This window comes from Dermacentor silvarum, chromosome 8, assembly GCF_013339745.2.
Source record: "Dermacentor silvarum isolate Dsil-2018 chromosome 8, BIME_Dsil_1.4, whole genome shotgun sequence".
Taxonomy (NCBI): domain Eukaryota; kingdom Metazoa; phylum Arthropoda; class Arachnida; order Ixodida; family Ixodidae; genus Dermacentor; species Dermacentor silvarum.
The window spans coordinates 80854570-80872111 of NC_051161.1; the positions used below are offsets into that span (position 1 = coordinate 80854570).

The window sequence follows — 17542 nt, forward strand, 5'->3', positions numbered from 1 at the left end:
TTAAGCGGATTAACGATGAATAAATAAACTTTTTAACATGTGGCATTACAGAAGCATGGCTTAGGCAAGTATCTGTAGGCAAGAGGGATATTCAGTTATGCGAAATGCCTCTACTATTTTTTTTGAGCTGTATGTCACTTTTGAGAACAAGTCTAAATCTTAATTAAATTGAAATATAGGGTTTCACCAGCTAACACGATGACAGGATTAAGAGACGTGCCGTAGTGGGGTGCTTCGGATTAATTTTGACAGCCTAAGGTTCTTTAACGTGCACCTAAATCTAAGGAATGTTAGCGAACTAGCCTGGTAATCAAGTTTGCCTCACAAGTGTTTTCGTAACTGTACGACATGATTGCCCAGAAACTTCATTCATTTGATTTTACATGGCGTTATAAATAGTTGCATGCGAGATTTAACCCAAGGTGTGTCTAGGTGTTTATTTAATTAGCGATGCATTATCGCCACCAAGTGGCCTGTGAAGGTTACAGGCGGGATCCTGTGATAAACGGTGCACTGGAAGTATAGACAGAAGGGGATCTCATTCTGAGCCCAGAACAGATTATTTAAATACGCAATAACTACTGTTTCTGCTGACTCCCGCTTGCCTTTTTCACAAATCAGTCAAGCTCCTAACTGATGTGTCCGTCAAGAGCAATGCCTCACACAAACTGACCTTCGAAATCTTGCGCTTTACTAGAGCGGAAACTCGGGCTATCCGGATATTCAGGATCAGCGCGTAATACGACATGCTAACGGAGAAGAGACATACGCAGCACCGAGTGTGTATCTTCTGTGTCTCTTCTACGTTTCTGCCTTGTTTTACGTGCTGTTATTTCATGATCTTGCACTTGGTAAAGGATCAGCCCTTCTCCCGAGCTGCTCAATACGTGATGTGCCTAATGTGAACTGCTTTACTTAGAATGAAGTGGCTATGGTTGGTGTAGGGATTTATGTTCACTGCATAGCGACCAACCAGATTTTTTTAACAGCTGGAACAGATGATCGCCATATTACAATAGGGCACACAATGTGAAGGACAAAGAAAATATTCACGTATATATTTTATGTCAATTTATTTTTCTTTGAAGATCCCGAAGATGAAAATCCTAAACCAGAGGATACGATGGACTTGCTGCTACGCCACACATGTTCTTGTTTCGAATTACCTTAAAATAACCGCCATCTCCCCAGCGATCTCCATAGCTGCAAAACAAAGCAAATTTTTTGCATAAGCATATTATTAGAATGATAATACGTAAAAAATCTTAATTATTGTCGTCCCAGCGCAACATCAGCAGCTTAAGTGTAAAAAATACCGAGTGTTTTAGCGAACACTTTCAAAAATGTTTAAAGTTTGCATGTGGCAGGTAGCACAATTCTAGTTCATGAGCAGGTCTACTCATGGAGGCGGACTTTACTTACATAACGATTTTCAATGCATAGTCGACAAATAACAAAAACTGACTAATTAAGTTTGTAACTAATTATACCTTACATATTGCAATTTACAAATTCTAGCCGTGGAGTTCACAAGGTGAATTCAATTGGAACTAATTCCCAGGATTACACCAGTTTCGAGATAATAATTCCCGAATTTGCGGAGAAATGCCCTGGCGTTCTACTTACTTTTGTGCTTCAATGCATAAAACGATGTTCTGCTACAAAGGTAAGTGGAATGTCAATGCATTCTAGTTTAGATATCGTAATGAGATGTCGAAATTTTGGCAGCGAAGTTAGACGCCGGAGCTCATGAGCAATTGTAGAAATGAACAAGATAAACCTCGGAGTGGAAAAGCTATATTGCTGCGAAGCTGTATATGGCTAGTTTCCAGCGGATCGATGTCCGTAGTTCAAAAATCCCGAAGACAGTGCAATACTGGGCCGACTCGCGGCAGAAGTGAAGTAGGCTTCAAGCACTATACTCCCAATTGCAAAAATAAGTTTAATATCTTGGGCCCAAATACAACCCGTAGGAGATATTAAGCTGATAACAGCTGATACTACACTTTGACTCGCGTCGGCCATGTCTACGTTCGCACCGTACACTTGTAAGCCATCCCGTGTATTCAAACTAGTGCCTACCAATCTGAGTATCTTCTGCCTCCTGACGTCATGCTATACGTAGGCTCTTTTCCTCAGTTCTGCTCTGACTGTGAAATGGGTAGGCCGCGTGTTGTACGGTCGGAAGAAGAACAGTACGCCTACCAAGAACAACGGCGTGAGCAGAAATGGGCGTGGCGGCGGAGTAAGCAGACCACCGATGATGAGCGGCCCGCGGACGCCAAGCGTATAATAGCGTGCTGCCCTACAGGACCGCGAGGCGAAAACAAATGCAAGCCGTCCATATGGCTCCGATCCCGCAAACTTGGAACGTTTCACCGGAGCAACGGTCAGTCACTACATACACAGCTTTGCTGGCCATCCACCTTCATAGAGTTTTGTGGTCAAGTATTTTGTGGTGCCGAACAAGGAAAAAAACATACATAAAAGCACAATTGTCCATGAGAACTAGTTAACATTTCTGATACCACAGCAGATGTGAAGCACGTGACAACTGCAGAACAATGAATCAAATGAACCACGTATATACGTACTGAACAGACGGCGAGTGAATAGCGGGGCGTTTCCTCTCGATGAACGTTCGCGTCAGCCATGTTTTTAAGGTACTTGTTCATTGAGTTCTTTCTAATCTCTGCAACACACTCAGATTAAGACGAGGCGTCTCACCTGTTTTTCAGGAGCCAGTATTCTATGCCATACTGAACACCATACCCGACGGCGAGAACGACATGGTTTAAACGGTACGTTGTACAGGACGGGTCGTCGACGATTCCTATGGCAGAAGGAAATCTTAAAAGACACATTCGGCACTACAAAATCGCATTTCAAATAAAAAAGTAATAATGAATACTTTTCTATGTTAATATGCGATGACGCATTAGAAAACTTCATCTAGTACATCAGTACTAAAACCTGATTTCATATGCGTTTACAGACTGAGTCGAACCTATCTGACACGTGATTACCAGTGTACCCCATCATGCAGCCCCGCGAACAAAAATTAAGCAATCCGCCTTCTTCACGGCGCTACGGCGCATGCGCCCTGCCCTGACGGATTAGTCGCGAAACGTTTTGGAAGGGTCGCGCGCGCGGCCGTGCGGCCCCGTCTCGGGGGAACGCCCCCCCCCTTCCCCCCCCCCCCCCAAAAAAAAAAAAAAAACATGCGCTCGCACGCGCGCTACTGCAAGTGCAAACTCGTGCTGTGTACCTCGTCGAAACTTCAATGGTAGCTCGACGTCGGTGCGGTACCGAAAACGTGCGTAGCGTAAGACTGCAACTCCACTTTTAACAGAAAGCGGTGAAGGCTTCGTCTAGACTGCACAGGGAACCACGTAGTTGCCGCCTTGCATCGATGGCTGTAATAGCAAATTTATCGATAAACCCCTGCGTTACACTTGGACGACACTTAAAAACACGTTGCTGACGAATACTTCATGCAGCGTCGGTCCTCGCTTGCTGGTAGTGGCAGCGTGTGGCCCGACTTCACGTACTCGTTCAAGGCGCGGTAACATTGGGACGATACGAGACTGACAAGACGCGCACGCCTACGATTGGCCGACCATTCAGCACTGTGTCGCTGAGACCATTTTATCATACCAGGCCTACAAGACGTAACCAACGAGCACGAGTTGTCGTAATGCGATGGGCTTTCTTCTCGACGGCACCGATAAAATCATCGTGCCGACCATCATTCGGCCGAACCCCGCGCGATCGGCCGTCGAACCGATAACGCGATAGCCGCAACGGCTACGTTAGTATATGTAAATAATCGGGCTCAAAGTGAGTGAAGACATGCCTACGAAGTTGAAATGCACAAGATTCCACCCTCTCAATCCGTGCACTTAAGTTTGAGCCAATGTTGATCCTGTTCAGCGAAGGTTAGGCCTGGCGCCGTCGAGTTCGCGCACCCGCTACCGGCGGACCGATACTGAAAAGTAAGCAAGTTATAATGAAGGAAACTGCTTTTATAGTCCAATTCTAGCCTTAGCGATTTTAAATAAACTACCCTTCGCTTCGATCGCCGCGTACACAATGAATGAATGAATGAATTCTTTTATTAAGAAAAGGGAGGACCGAAGGTCGCTGGTGGGGGAGAAGGGAGCGTACACAATAAGCTGCAAGCGGGGACACAGCGCTGTGCCCAACGCCTGTGCCAACATCTGTACTGTACGTCACCGTTCCCGTAGGCTGCCGGTCGTATTCACGACGTAGATGGGTGGGTTTTTACGTGTTGGCATGCTGACACATTCCTTAAATCCTGCGATGTACTCTTTATCTCTGCGGCAAACCCGAAACAAGAGACGGTACATGTGGTACAGCATGCATAAACAGCCGCTTCGCTCAGTTATATACCAATGGTGTAAGCGATGGCATCTGCGTTTTTGCAGGAGAACAACACGGTCTTTAAATGAGCGCTTATGCGAGCACAATTTGCTCTAATAATGCTTTATGACACGCGCAAACTAACTATCGCGAAGTTAAAGAAAAGCGAGAATCAGTAATAAATTAACAGCGCAATATTTGTAACTGGATCACAGCCACCATTGAAGTGGCTCAGCCGCTCATACTGACTCGTCTCACGATGGAACGACGCGGCTCATATGAGCAGATATGTGTGTTTTATTCTACGTTTTGACAATATTTCATATCAGCGCCTTTTCATTTATGCACCTCTTCCCCCATTTTTGACGATAACAACGATCTGTGGCTGTAGATGCCGATGTAAACAAGTGCATGGCTTTGCTAAATTCAACGCGGAAGGCTGCGCACTCGAAAACATCTTATTTATGCGAAATGTCTAAAGAACGTGTAAAAAGAATTACAAAAAAGCGAGGTGCAAGTGCAGGAGTTAGCGCCAACAAACTCCAAAGCAGCCGCTACGGCAGAGGGAACTCAGCGTGCCTTTATCGGCCGCACTGTAAACAAAACAGCACACTCAGGCCTGCTCTCCCTACATGTATATAGTTGATGAGCGCTACATGGCTTCCAGGAACGACATGCTGCCCCCCAGAAGCCATTAATAATTATTCGCGATCCACGAAACGCCCAACCGATGCGCACTTAACACGGGCGCAGGTTCACAAGTGAACCGGCGAAAGCCCCAGCACCCTGCCAAAACGTTTCCAGCGGCGCGCGGCAGAGGGCAGCACAGTAAAATGAAAAAGGCGGATTCAGGGACAAGCATTGCACCCACAACGATTATGTGTATTTGGTTAAGTCATTACGCCTAAAACTAGACAAAAGACTTGTTCTTGTATGCCTCCTTAGCTGAATGCGTGATGTTTAAAAGTGCTGTCCACGTGTTTCTGTTGGGTCTTAATACATTGCTTGCGCTAGTGGAAGGCAAGTGTGTATACTATAAATTTAACTTTTGTGTGCGTGAATTAGCGTGCGCGGAAGTTGATTCTTTCAACAACGTGGTTCTTGTGAATGAAGAGAGCGAATATTTTAAACTATAGAGAACTGTGCAGACCCAAAGTTAATTTCTAGTGTAGCTGTTGTTTTAAACTGTACCTTTAGAGATAAATTTGGAGAACTGCTTGCACTCAACACTACGCTTCCAATTTTTGATTTCAGGAGAACATAATTTACTGCGGGCGTTATATGGTTGTGAAAATAGCGAACCAAACGTTTTTTTTTTTTTTTTTATTCGTGGCAGTCATTGTTTGGTTGCAATAGGAGACAATGTCCTGAACATTGATGTTTCTGTCGCTGGGCGATACTTTCGTATACTGAAGCTCGTTCTTCTCGATGACTCGTTTGCTGCTGTATACATTCGCAGCAAATTGAGGCCCTAAGGACATTGCTTTCTCAAGCTATGCAAAATGTTCGCGAAAGCTAAATCATGATATTTTTTACTGTATAAGCATCGCCGTGAAGCGGGAAACTCTCGGCAAATTGATCTCTGGGAAGAGCTTAAAATATTCAGCTTCTGAATGCTAGAATTTTGTGTCTTTCATAAATATAAGTTTCCTTTCATCAATGCGGATAACAATGAATTGTATTTGTGGACTTATCTTTGAAAACAGCAAACCTTTAAACGCCCAACTTTAAAAGAAAATTATATTTCAAGTTCGTACCTTTCGTATAATAGTCAGTACGTTCATATTAACTCCGTGCTCATATAAATGTTGACATGCGTACACTGTATATTTTTTTCCGGCGACCGTTTATCACAAGCTAACCCCTATTAGCCGTTACTTAGACAAGACATTGTTAATGCAGGCAATCTTATTAAGGGACAGCCGTTCGTTATAAAATTGGTGACAACAAAGGAAGTTTTTTCTCCACCTTGACGACTTGTGTTAGCCTGTAATCTCTCGATAACAGTGAATTATTTCTGTCTTGAAAAATAACGGGTTTGATGACCAGAAGCTTTAAGGCATCCGGATTTATTTTCACCATGTAGAGTTCCTTGCGGTAAAGCGATAGCAAAGCATACGAACGTTCTTGCATGATGTCTTCATAAAAACACGGCGGGAGCCGCTGCCACCTGAACGCACAATCTCTTTCTCAACAACTTACGTCATAGGCAATTTATCGCAGCAGCGGCAGTGATTTCGATGTTTTGTGTAGCGTGAAAGCAAACGAGCACTATTTGTTCTCACGAAATATGTTCATTTATAAAGAACTGCGCCAAATTTATGCCTTTTGCCACACTGGACCTTTTTGTACTCATGCCTTGAAACTGACTTTCATTTACATGCATTCTATTTCATTCATTTTAGTGTCGAAAAATCTTGAAAGGGTCATTGTAGACTCTCAGCAGCAACCGTAATTGAATCTAGCTTAGAAAACTCTTGATGACGTTAGAAACCAACCTTCAAGTACCATTTATATGAAAAAAAAATCATAAAGGGGAAATATATTGATTCACCCATGAGTAAGACAAACTATACAACGGCATGGAGTCCACAGAAAGAAAGCATTGCAGACGAAGAGACTCTTGTCCTCGCCCCGGGCTTGTCCCTGGACCAACGCCTTGCCGTGGCATCACGGGGCTATGGACAACAATTTTTTTATTACGAAGATTTCTTCCTGGTAAACCCGTGTTTTATATGTTTCGCCTGACCAGAGAGAGCTTTTCTTCGACGGCGAATTTTTTTTTCTTAGAAAGAAACGCGCCTGGTATTTTTTTCGTACCTTCGTAGTACTCTTTAATAGATGACAATATTTTCCTTTCACAAATCTCCCTCCATCTTGCGGGTAACCGTACAACTAATTTGACAAACTAAATGAAATTTAATTCTTGCATTTAACTTTGCAAAACTGCTTAGTAAGTTAAGAAGGGTGCCGTAACAAAGGACTCCGGAATAATTATGACGACTTGGGTTCCTTTAATGTGCTCCTGAATCTAAGCACACACAAATTTTAACATTTTGGCTCCATCGAAATGTGGCCCCTGCCTTCTGTAATCGAAACCTCGACCTCCTGTCCAGCAGCAGAAATCCCTAAACACTGTGACACCAGGGTGGGTGCGATTAGCGTTTCTGGAGTTCAAGGTTCGTTTGCAGCATACCGTTCATATCTTTAAACTGCATGCACTCAGTGCTGTGGATCTTAGCGGAACTGATTTGTCACACTGAATGTGCATTCCACAAACACTGCGTTGGTCAGCATGCTGTACATTTAACTAGCTCACAAGAACAAGTCGGGGAAAAAAATAGGTAGAAACCCAGTCAAACATGCGCTTGAGAATGAAAAAAGTCTATTTCAATATGGCCAGATAAAAAGATAATTTTTTGGTTTTATGCTTTCCAAAGTGGTGCAATACTATTTTCGCATCATTGCCGTAGGTGTAAGAGAATTTTCGACATGTGATGTCCGCTGTACTTAAAAAAATGCTTCACAACACCGCAATATTAGCTATGAACTGTGACATGACGTTGATCATCATTAATGAGCCCACCGCCGGGCAACTATGCGGAACCATCCTACAGTATCTAAGTCATTTCAGAGGCAATAACACATGGCGCACGTTGTGACCAAGATATTTGGTCATGTAGGAAGACGGAAAAGTAGGGAGTTGCAAATCAATTCTATGGACGTCCGCAAGGTAGGGGAAGAAGAGATCAGCAATTATTCCTCCAACTGGCGGGCTCCCCACACAACTCATTTGGCATCTTTAGTCTTCCCTTGCTTTAAGCTGTCGAATAATTCGATCTACATTGTTCTTTGACCTGCTAGCCTCCTGGTTACCTTGGATTGTAGAGCAACCACACCGGAGAGTCATTGGTTCGTGCTTGATGCCAGAAAAATCACAAATTGTTCTTGAACTGCGAAACATTATTTTTAAAGAAAATAATAGTTTCCTTTCTAACTTCAGAGACTGTAAGGTGGATGACTAACCTTGATTTTTCACAAGTAGAGAGAGCTCTTTCAAGGCCAAATTACATTAAAAATCATAAAAAAACACAAATGCTACTAATTGCTGACGAGGTGTTTGTGATCTCTGTGGTATGCTACCTGACCAAACCACTTTTTCGGTGAACTCGTGACAGCATAATGAAGAGTTCCTGCAATAGGAAACATGTATACCCGACTTCTGCACTAGCCGGACCGCAACGACTCTGTACCACCACCTGGGAGCGTTCACATGAATGGCACGCTCTAGAACGTACAAAACTGAGGAATTCACGCACCGCACGAATGCAAGTGCACTAAGGCTCTGAAGCTTCTATATAATGTGTGAAAGAAAGGACGCTCCTGTAAGGGGACGGTCACCGTGGTACGTACCATGCTTATAGAACCTGAATGGCCGAAAGTGTGGATCGATGGATACGGAGATAGGTCCCACTGTTGCCACGGCCACCTTCAGCTGCTTTTCACATCCCTTCTTAAGCTTGACGTGTCCTTTCGCGGTGGCTCCGACGTTTTCTTTCTTGAATTTGCAAGGTTGTCTCTGATCCCAAATATATATTTAATTATAGGTTACATATATATGTGTGTATATATATAATGAACGAGTAGAAAGATACCGAGGGGCCCGGTATTTAATAAACATATAAACAAAAATAAACATTACTAAATAAATGGAAAAGCAAATGGCTAAAAAACAGGAGGACGCTTAAGCTTCCTCTTTAAGAGCAGAACGCGATAGCGTTATCGGGACCCGTTCACAACGCATCGTTCGCATACGGCAAGTAGGCTTCATTCATTGCAACACTGAACACGGAAAAGCCAGCTTACAAAGACCAAGCCCACACCGATCCCCTTAATGTTGTTGGCTTCACTTTTAAACAGATATGCATTGCTGAAAACACGTTTTTCTAGGGGTAATGTGAGTAGTCTTATATTAATGTGTGAAGGACCTAGCACCTTTTTCTATTATTTTATTAATTGTTTGCTTTTTGCCCCGAGGCACCCGCGGGTCCAGAACTCTTTAGGCAGGCTAAGTCCCAGTTTATTTGCCGAGGAGGCGAGCGCCATCTGGATGTCGTTTTTGCAAGTAATGAACCCTGGCGAGCCGTGTTATATGGTAGAAATGCTGGAAAAGGGTTTTGTGTTTTTCTTTCCTCATAACAGAATTATGTTATCTCGTACATTGAGATTACAATACGGCGTTATCATGTCTGTAGGTTGTAGTTAGGTAGTACTTTACAATTTTCCTGTCGGATTTTACTTTGAGAACTCCAGTTTTCTGCACTAACGGCCCTGCGCCACGCGGAGGGCCTGCGTTATCTTGGCGGTTCGGGATGATTGAAATAATTAGCCACGGACGCATGTATCGACACGCGGCTTAGAACGCCCTTTTCAATTTCTCGCTGGCAAGTCAGCACTTTGAGACGCCTGGCGCATTTCGATTCGGCCACCTCGAGAGGCTGAACCGCTGCAATTAGTAGCAATCTAGGATAGATGGATGAAAAACTTTATTAGGGTCCTTGAGGGCGCGCGCTAGCGCGCAGCGGACCGCTCCCACGTCGGGACAGAGAGGCCGAGCCTCTCCGTCGCGTCGCGGGCCTGTTGGACAGCCCATAACTGCTCTTCGAGGTGGTAGCAGTCTAGGAGGCTATAAAAAAGTCACAGTTTCGCCCGCAAGGCGAAGCATCGATTTCGAAAGCAAATTACCAAAGAGCTATACGAAGCAAGGATAGTAGTTTAATGGGCCGTATAAAGTTGTAAACATTCGCTTACTAACTAAATAGAAAACACGGTGTCCCGCGCGCACATGTAAACATAAACACACATCTCGCTCGTTGAGCGCGGGAACTCGCTGTAAAAACGCCGGAGTGAGAAAGCACCCCAGCAGCCGTGGTCAAATTGACCTTCGCGCTGTCTCTCGTGTCGTTTCAACGCAAACTAAACGTCGAAAGCATAGCGCATACGAAGGTACCGGCACTCGGCGCATGCACTTTTGCTATCGTACAATTGCTATCGGAAAAAAATTAAGCCAGTTCCACGCTTGTCAAATCTGCAGGCGTATGTGCATAGAGAAGTGGGTATGACGCTTGCCTTCGGACCGTGAGTACCCGATTTCAAATCCCCTCTCTTTCTTTCTCTCTATGTGTGTTTCTCGTTCTTTTTTTCTCTGTGTGTGTGTGTCTCTCGCTCCCATTTTCTCTTCTCTCGCCCGTAGCAAGTTGTTTTACAATCGTCGGTATAACGCAATCATATAGTTCCCATAAATGCATGTTCTGCCAGCGTGGGAGTGGTTATGGCACTCGCCTTCGAACCGTGGGTACCGGGGCTTGAATCCCGCCTTGCCAAGAAAGTTTATTTTATTTATTTATTTCGCTATCTGTCTAACTCTCTTTCTCTCTCTCTGCACCTCCTCTCCTCATTTCACACTCTCTCCCCTTCGCTTCGTAGTGATCAACCTCGACTTTAACAGCTCCGCAGGTAAAAATTCTTTTATATCCTCCTAGGTAGCAATTGTGTGTTTTCACATATTATTCTGCACTTTGTAGCAATTGTGTGTGTTCGCGTAGTATTCTCAACTTATAAAAGTATACAGTCCTCTGAAATTTAGGGCAGTGCAGGCAGTTAAAGCGTTATAATAAACAGCCACAGGAGCTTCTGAATCCACAAGCACGAAGATCAGACAAATCCATGTACTTCCTACCGTACCGATGGTGGCTGAACAATCGCAGCGCCAGAATTCGCTCTAGTGGTTATTGTACGAAACTTTATGGTTGGCACCCGCATCTAGGAGCGGTTAAGCGAAGTAATGCATCGCGGCACTAACGAACGCCGACAGGAGCGCTTTGGTAGTCACAGTGCAGCGGAGAGTGTAATGCGGTATAGCCTGGTGTTAGAGCACTTTCTGTACATTTGTCTTTCGCGTCGGATTAGCCTGTGGCGCCTCGTCGCCTATGGAATGCGGATCCAACATGTATCAGCAGTGCTTACACTCCGCCCACTGCTTCCCCTCCGATTTCGCCAGAGAAGAAAACTGCTGAGCTGAGTGGCACAGAAAGGCAACGCCGTTGACGGGTGAATCTCGCTTTGGTCCGGTGAGAGACACGCCAGCGTCAAGCAGAACTCCCTTGCGCGTTCGCGGCGCACGCAGGGAACACTGCCACTCGCATTCCTGATGCTGAGCGCGTCGCAACTCAACTGGCTGCCTAAGACACTACGTAGTCGGACCAAAATGCTCTTACCTTCGCCGCAGCGACTCGGCAGCTGGACGCCGCTCGCCAACAGGACGCCGCGCACCAAGCAAGCATGCAACACGGTTGCGGGCCCGGTGATCGTACGCGCGCTTTTCGCTGCAGCGAACCATTAGTTCACGAAGCAAACATGCAACAGCTTTCATGAAGACACGTTTCACTTTCGTGTTCTATACCGATTCCTGTGAAGGAGAGATTAATCATATTTTTAGATGCGAAGCAGCTTATAGTCGGGGCTATGTCCCTCCCTCCATCCGCCGTGTGGTGTCCACACCCGCACTGAGCATGCGCATTCTACTCCCCCTCCTCTGCTTGTATGCATATGTATAGTATATGTACGCCAAGCTCCCGCTTTCGGAAGCCGGTTTCTGCTTCCGGTTCCGCTTCCGTTTCCACTTCCGGTTCCGCTTCTGGTTCCGCTTCCGCTTCCGGAAGCCAGCTTCCGGATTCCGGAGAACGCTTCCGGCGTTTTGCCCGAATGATCCCCCGGTGCTTCGCCCACTCATCATCATTCACTTCGTCCTCTCATTCTCCTCCCGCAGCGCCGCGATGAGTGCAAGGGCCAGCGCCAGCGTCAACGCCAGTGTCAGCGCCGTGGACAGCGCCGCGCAGAAGAGGGCCGATCTGAAAACTAATGGGAACTTGAGTCGACCCCATGGCTGCTTCGCATACTACTCAGGGTTCCCCTACGGGAAGATGGTGTAATTGTTTTGCATTCTGCCTAATGACATGAATAATTTTTATTAATTAATCAACTTTGCAAATAATACATGTAGAATAAGAGTATCAGTGAGAAAAGTGTATACGAACACAAAAAACAACCGATGCAGCTTTCTGTTGCTCGATACGTGCTGCAAAAAGCTTCGCCTTTAAGAGTAAAACGCGATACCGTTATCGGGACCCATTCGGATCACAACGCGCGACTGTAGGCCTGGTAAAAATGCTGGAAAAGAGGTTTGTGTTTGAGTTTCCTCGTAGCAGAATGAGGTGTTCTCGTACATTCAAATTGCAATCCCACGCCGAATGCTAAACAATCCAACGGCGAATCCTACGCCGAATGGTACAGTCGTACTTTACCATTTTCCAGACGGATTTCACTGTGAGAAATTCAATTTTTGTTCACCAAAACCTTGCACCACGTGGAGAGCCTGCGCGGTGGGGGTGGTTGGGGATGATTTACTCCGCCACCCGTATCACACGCCGGTTGCCGACGCCGGATTTTCGGCGACACGGGGCCCTTTATCGCGTTAAAAGTGTTTTGCCGAGCGTGAAAGAAGCCCGTGAATACAAGAAAAATTGCCGCGCGACTGGCTGCTTGAGGCACTTTGCGTGTATTTATCGGGCTTCTCTCTCTCTCTCTCTCTCTCTATATATATATATATATATATATATATATATATATATATATATACCCGGTGTTTCAGCGAAAGCTTTCAAAGATTTTTAAAGGTAGCCTGTGGCCGATAGCACAATTCTAGCTCACGAGCTGGTCTACTCGAAGAGGCGGACAGTACTTGCACAATAAATTGAAATGCATAGTCGACTAATTAACAAAACCTATTTAATTATATTTTAAGTAATTACCTCATACCCCCTATTGCAATTTACAAATTCTAGCCGTGGAGGTCGCCAGGCCTGGAACAAATTGGTCACTTGGAACAAATTCCTAGGATGACGACAGTTACAAGACAATAATTCCCGAACATTCCGGAGAAATGCATTGGCGTTCGAGTTACTTTTGTGATTCAATGCATACACGACGTAAAACTGGAAGGCCAATGCATTTCACGCTAAAATATATATGTTACAAACCGGAGTTGAAAATATAGGTGTTAGCGTTGATGCATCACATCATCGTTGCCTATTGTTCTTCTTTTCTTTCTTGGGATTTTTTACGTGCCAAAACCAGTTCTGATTATGAGGCACGCCGTAGTGGAGGGCTCCGGGTTAATTTTGACCACCTGGGGTTCTTTTAACGTGCACTACAACGCAAGCACACGGGCGTTTTTGCATTTCGCCTCCATCGAAATGCGGCCGCCGTGGCCGGGATTCGATCCCGCGAGCTCGTGCTCAGCAGCGCAACGCCTTAGCTGACTGAGCCACCCCGGCGGGTCTCGTTGCCTATTGAAGGAAACTGAACATGATGTGCGCTGCGGTTCCTGGTAATAAAAAAAAACGCCTAAAATATTTAGTATTGAAAGGTTCTTACATTGTTTCTTGGGCTTTATGTATTCGTCGTTAGTGAGAATGAATACTTGCCTTTTGGACGTAGGGGTAGCTCTCCTCGGTGTCGATGCCCCCGTTTCTTTTGATGTATTTGAAGCTGGTCACCGGACTGCCACCGAGACATTTAGATCCGGAGCGTTTGTGCACACAGTCAACGAGGTTTTGTTCGCTTAGCGAAACAAGCTTGCCAGTCTTATTGAAATGCTGGCCTTCGAGCGATCCCGTCTGGAGAAATTAAATTGAAGAATGTTTTTTTTTATCATGTGCAATTGTAGCTGATCTGAAATATGTACTCGGCATGCTGGAAGCATATGTCAGGCGTGCATCACTGAGACGCCCCACTGTGCCCTTCACTTGAGTTTCTTGGCGAACAAACTTCCCAAAGTAGTCGCACCTACTATTTTAGCCTGCCAGGTCACAATTTCGCTCTCGCAGAAAAAGGAAATGTAAAGAATTATATCCCGTTCGAAAGTTGATGCAATACACTCCAACCAACAGGCATAATGATTCTGAATGTAGCTTGTGAATTAATTCGTTAAGCCAACGACAGAGATATAACCAGTGGCCCTTAATTTGTAGCGGTCTTAAGGCCGTTGTCCCGTGATGCGATTATCATCGCACCGGAAGTGCGATTTCCGTCGCATGCGACAAAATCGCAGTCGCAGTGCCGACTCTGCGCTTTTCGGCTGCGACCAACTGGTTGGTCGCAACGTCGCAGCGTTCGCTGCGATTTTCTTTCGAAATTGCGCCGAGAGCTATTTCGTGGTCTGTTTTGGAAATAGGCGTCGGTCGCTCAACACAGCGTTTATAGATACTTTTTTGTCGATAAATATTGGCTCTATATGTATACTAGCCTCGAACCGTGCAAGTAATTGAGTTGAGCCATGGATTGCGCAATCGGTACGTACCATCAGCACCGACACGCGAACAGTGCAGACAAAAACTCGTAGGTCAGATTCGGTTGTGTGATTTCTATGCGTTTGTTGACACGCTACGTTGCTAATCACGCGACACTTCTTTACGTTGGATTGGGGTGCTGATCTTACGTACTTTTGAGTGCTTTTCCGTTATTCATACGCGCTGCGAGTTGGTAAATACTACGAGGTATCCCTCAAGGAAAGACATGGCCGTCGGATGTCGTCCCAATTTCCAGGTTGTACAAGCTACTCGTGATATACGAAACCGCTACAGTTATAGCGCGGTATGTTTTACGGACGGAACAATTTAAAGATATACATCTACGGACAAATCCTACGGTCAAATAGACACGCTATACGCGTGACAATTTACTTGCAGTCAGTTGGTTTGGGCTTTGATGCGCATTTTCCCCAATGAATTATCTCATTTCAAGGTTCTGTTACTTCCACTGCGAGACGACACTGCTTATCAAGCACGCAAAACGAACGAGCAAACTCTTTATCGTTACGAATGTTCTACAATAGGTGAGGCGTAAACTCGTAAAGGCTCATGGCATTCGCCGTCTGCATCGACTTCCGGTTCAAGGCATCCGCGGCGCGCCGTCTCGCCAGCGACTTTGTTGGAGCTGAGACACGTTTTTTCGTTCGATCTCGTTACATATCTTATCGCTAGCGCAATCATGGTTGGTTGTGCAGCTGTCGGTTGCTCAAGTTCGACTACGAAAGGGAAAAAGATGTTCAGGTTCCCCTGGAGCGAAGAAAGAAAAATGAAGTGGGTTGTGGGGCAGTACGGAGAGCCACGGTGAGTGGTAGCCTCTGGATACCAAGCGTCGGATCCAGAGTATGCTAAGACCACTTCGTCACAGGTGGGTGATATCTGCCGTTGTTCTTGCATGTATGATTTATCAGTGTCTTACGCATTCGGTATTTAACTTGCGTACAGGCGCACCTAGCAAAGATCCACACCATGTTGACTACGTGCGATCGATATTTTGGCACGACGAGAGAGCAACTGAGGCGTCAAGATGGAAGCGTGAAAGGTATTTAGGTATATAGTTCTTTCATCGGCACAACCACAATCTCACTGTCTACGCAGGTACCACAGGCACACGGCTTTAACGGAAAAACGCACAGCCGCAGTGCAACATGCAACCGGGGCTGGCATTCATCCTGTGACAAGTGTGACACAGCAGCCAACGGCCGCAGGATATCACGCTAGAAGTACCGATGAGGAATCTAGGGACACAGCAGTAGTCAGTGCTTCTAACTGCAACGACACACAAGGAGCCAGTGTTTCCGAAGACGAGGACATCGCACCAGTGGAAGAAAATGACGCGTCGGGAACGTCTTTCGACGAAGCGGTAGCTGCACGCTCGTAAGATCTTACTGCTTCGTGACGATCTACTGAAGCGGTAGTTTAAATGTAAGGACTTGTAGATACTTTTTCTTTTTTCAGTGAAAGCACAAGGTGTCATTTTTGCGCTACTATGAAAGCAAAAGTGCAGCTGCTCGAGAATGAAATACAGAAGCTAAAACAGGATGGCTCCCCTTATGCAGGAAACAAGCACCAAGGAAAACTTGTGACATCTATGAGCAATGCTAAGTGCATTTTTACACAGGCATGTATAAATGGAGGTCTTATGCACCTTACACAGCATGGACTTTCCTATTCATAAAATTTTTTTGCAGCGTTACATAAGGCAGTTTTTCTTCACCACACTAGCCAGCATTGTTCTTGTTCTTCCCTCTGCACAACACAAGTTCCCTCACGAGATGCAGCTGCTTTCTTTCCTGATGAAACTTCGTCTGAACCTTGCATTTAAGGACTTGGCATACAGGTTTGACGTCACGCCGAAGATTATCAGCCAGAGCTTTAGGTTTCTGTTGGCTGCTGTTCACCACTTGTGCAAAGCAGTTAGTGTTTCCAAGTCCTCAGGTGTGCCACAGCTGGTTGACAGAAAGGGAACGCAAGAACTTTCCAAATCTCCGTGCCATCATTAACTGCACAGAAATGACTGTTGCTAGGCAAGCTGCTTACTTTTGCACATTCACAGGTTATTCACAACTGAAGCACCTATCATTTATCACTTGTTTAACTACCTATGAATTGCAACCAAGAGAATTGTAGTCGGTATAAGTTAGGATGCAAATAATTAATTGTCCTAAACATTGCAGGCCTTTAAACCAGGACTGTCAACAAGTTCTGTGGAGCAACTATAAACAAAATAGTACGTTGAAGTTCCTCGTTGCTGTAAACCCGCATGGTGCAGCAATGTTTTTATCCAAGACCTATGGAGGAAGAGTTTCTGATAAGGAGTTAACGTTATCATCTGGTGAGCTGTTCATACCCAATGTTATTATATTAGTGCAATGCTTTCAGCAACTCAGCCAGTTTTCTTTTCTCTTAGGCACAGGATTTATGGACCACGTACAAAGTGGCGACCAGGTTCTGGCTGATCGTGGCTTTCTCCTGTTCGAGGAATTCTATGAAAAAAAAAAACGTTCAGCTGATAACACCAAGCTTCACAAAGAACCGGGTGCAGCTCCCTGGACAAGAGGTCACAACCTCAAGGAGAATTTCCTCAACACGAATTATTATTGAGAGAGCCATTGGTCATCTAAAGAAATGGCGCATAATGACTGGGACTGTTCCCTGCACATTAGTGGATGTTTACGACGAAATCACAACTTTAGTTGCTGGGCTTACAAATCTTTGCCCACCACTGTCAA

The 17542-nt window shown here is 45.2% G+C and overlaps 1 protein-coding gene across 1 annotated transcript in view; it reads right to left on the reverse strand.

The window, feature by feature from the left end:
- Window positions 1-1106: 1106 nt before the first annotated feature.
- The window catches only part of LOC119462227 (procathepsin L-like), a 47500-nt gene continuing 31064 nt past the window's right edge, over window positions 1107-17542 (reverse strand). Inside the window, exons 7-10 of the mRNA XM_049672901.1 lie at window positions 13929-14120; window positions 8797-8962; window positions 2728-2833; window positions 1107-1203 (exon numbers count right to left, since the gene is read on the reverse strand). Of these exons, the coding sequence (XP_049528858.1) occupies window positions 1107-1203; window positions 2728-2833; window positions 8797-8962; window positions 13929-14120 (561 nt within the window). The remainder of the gene's footprint in view (window positions 1204-2727; window positions 2834-8796; window positions 8963-13928; window positions 14121-17542) is intronic.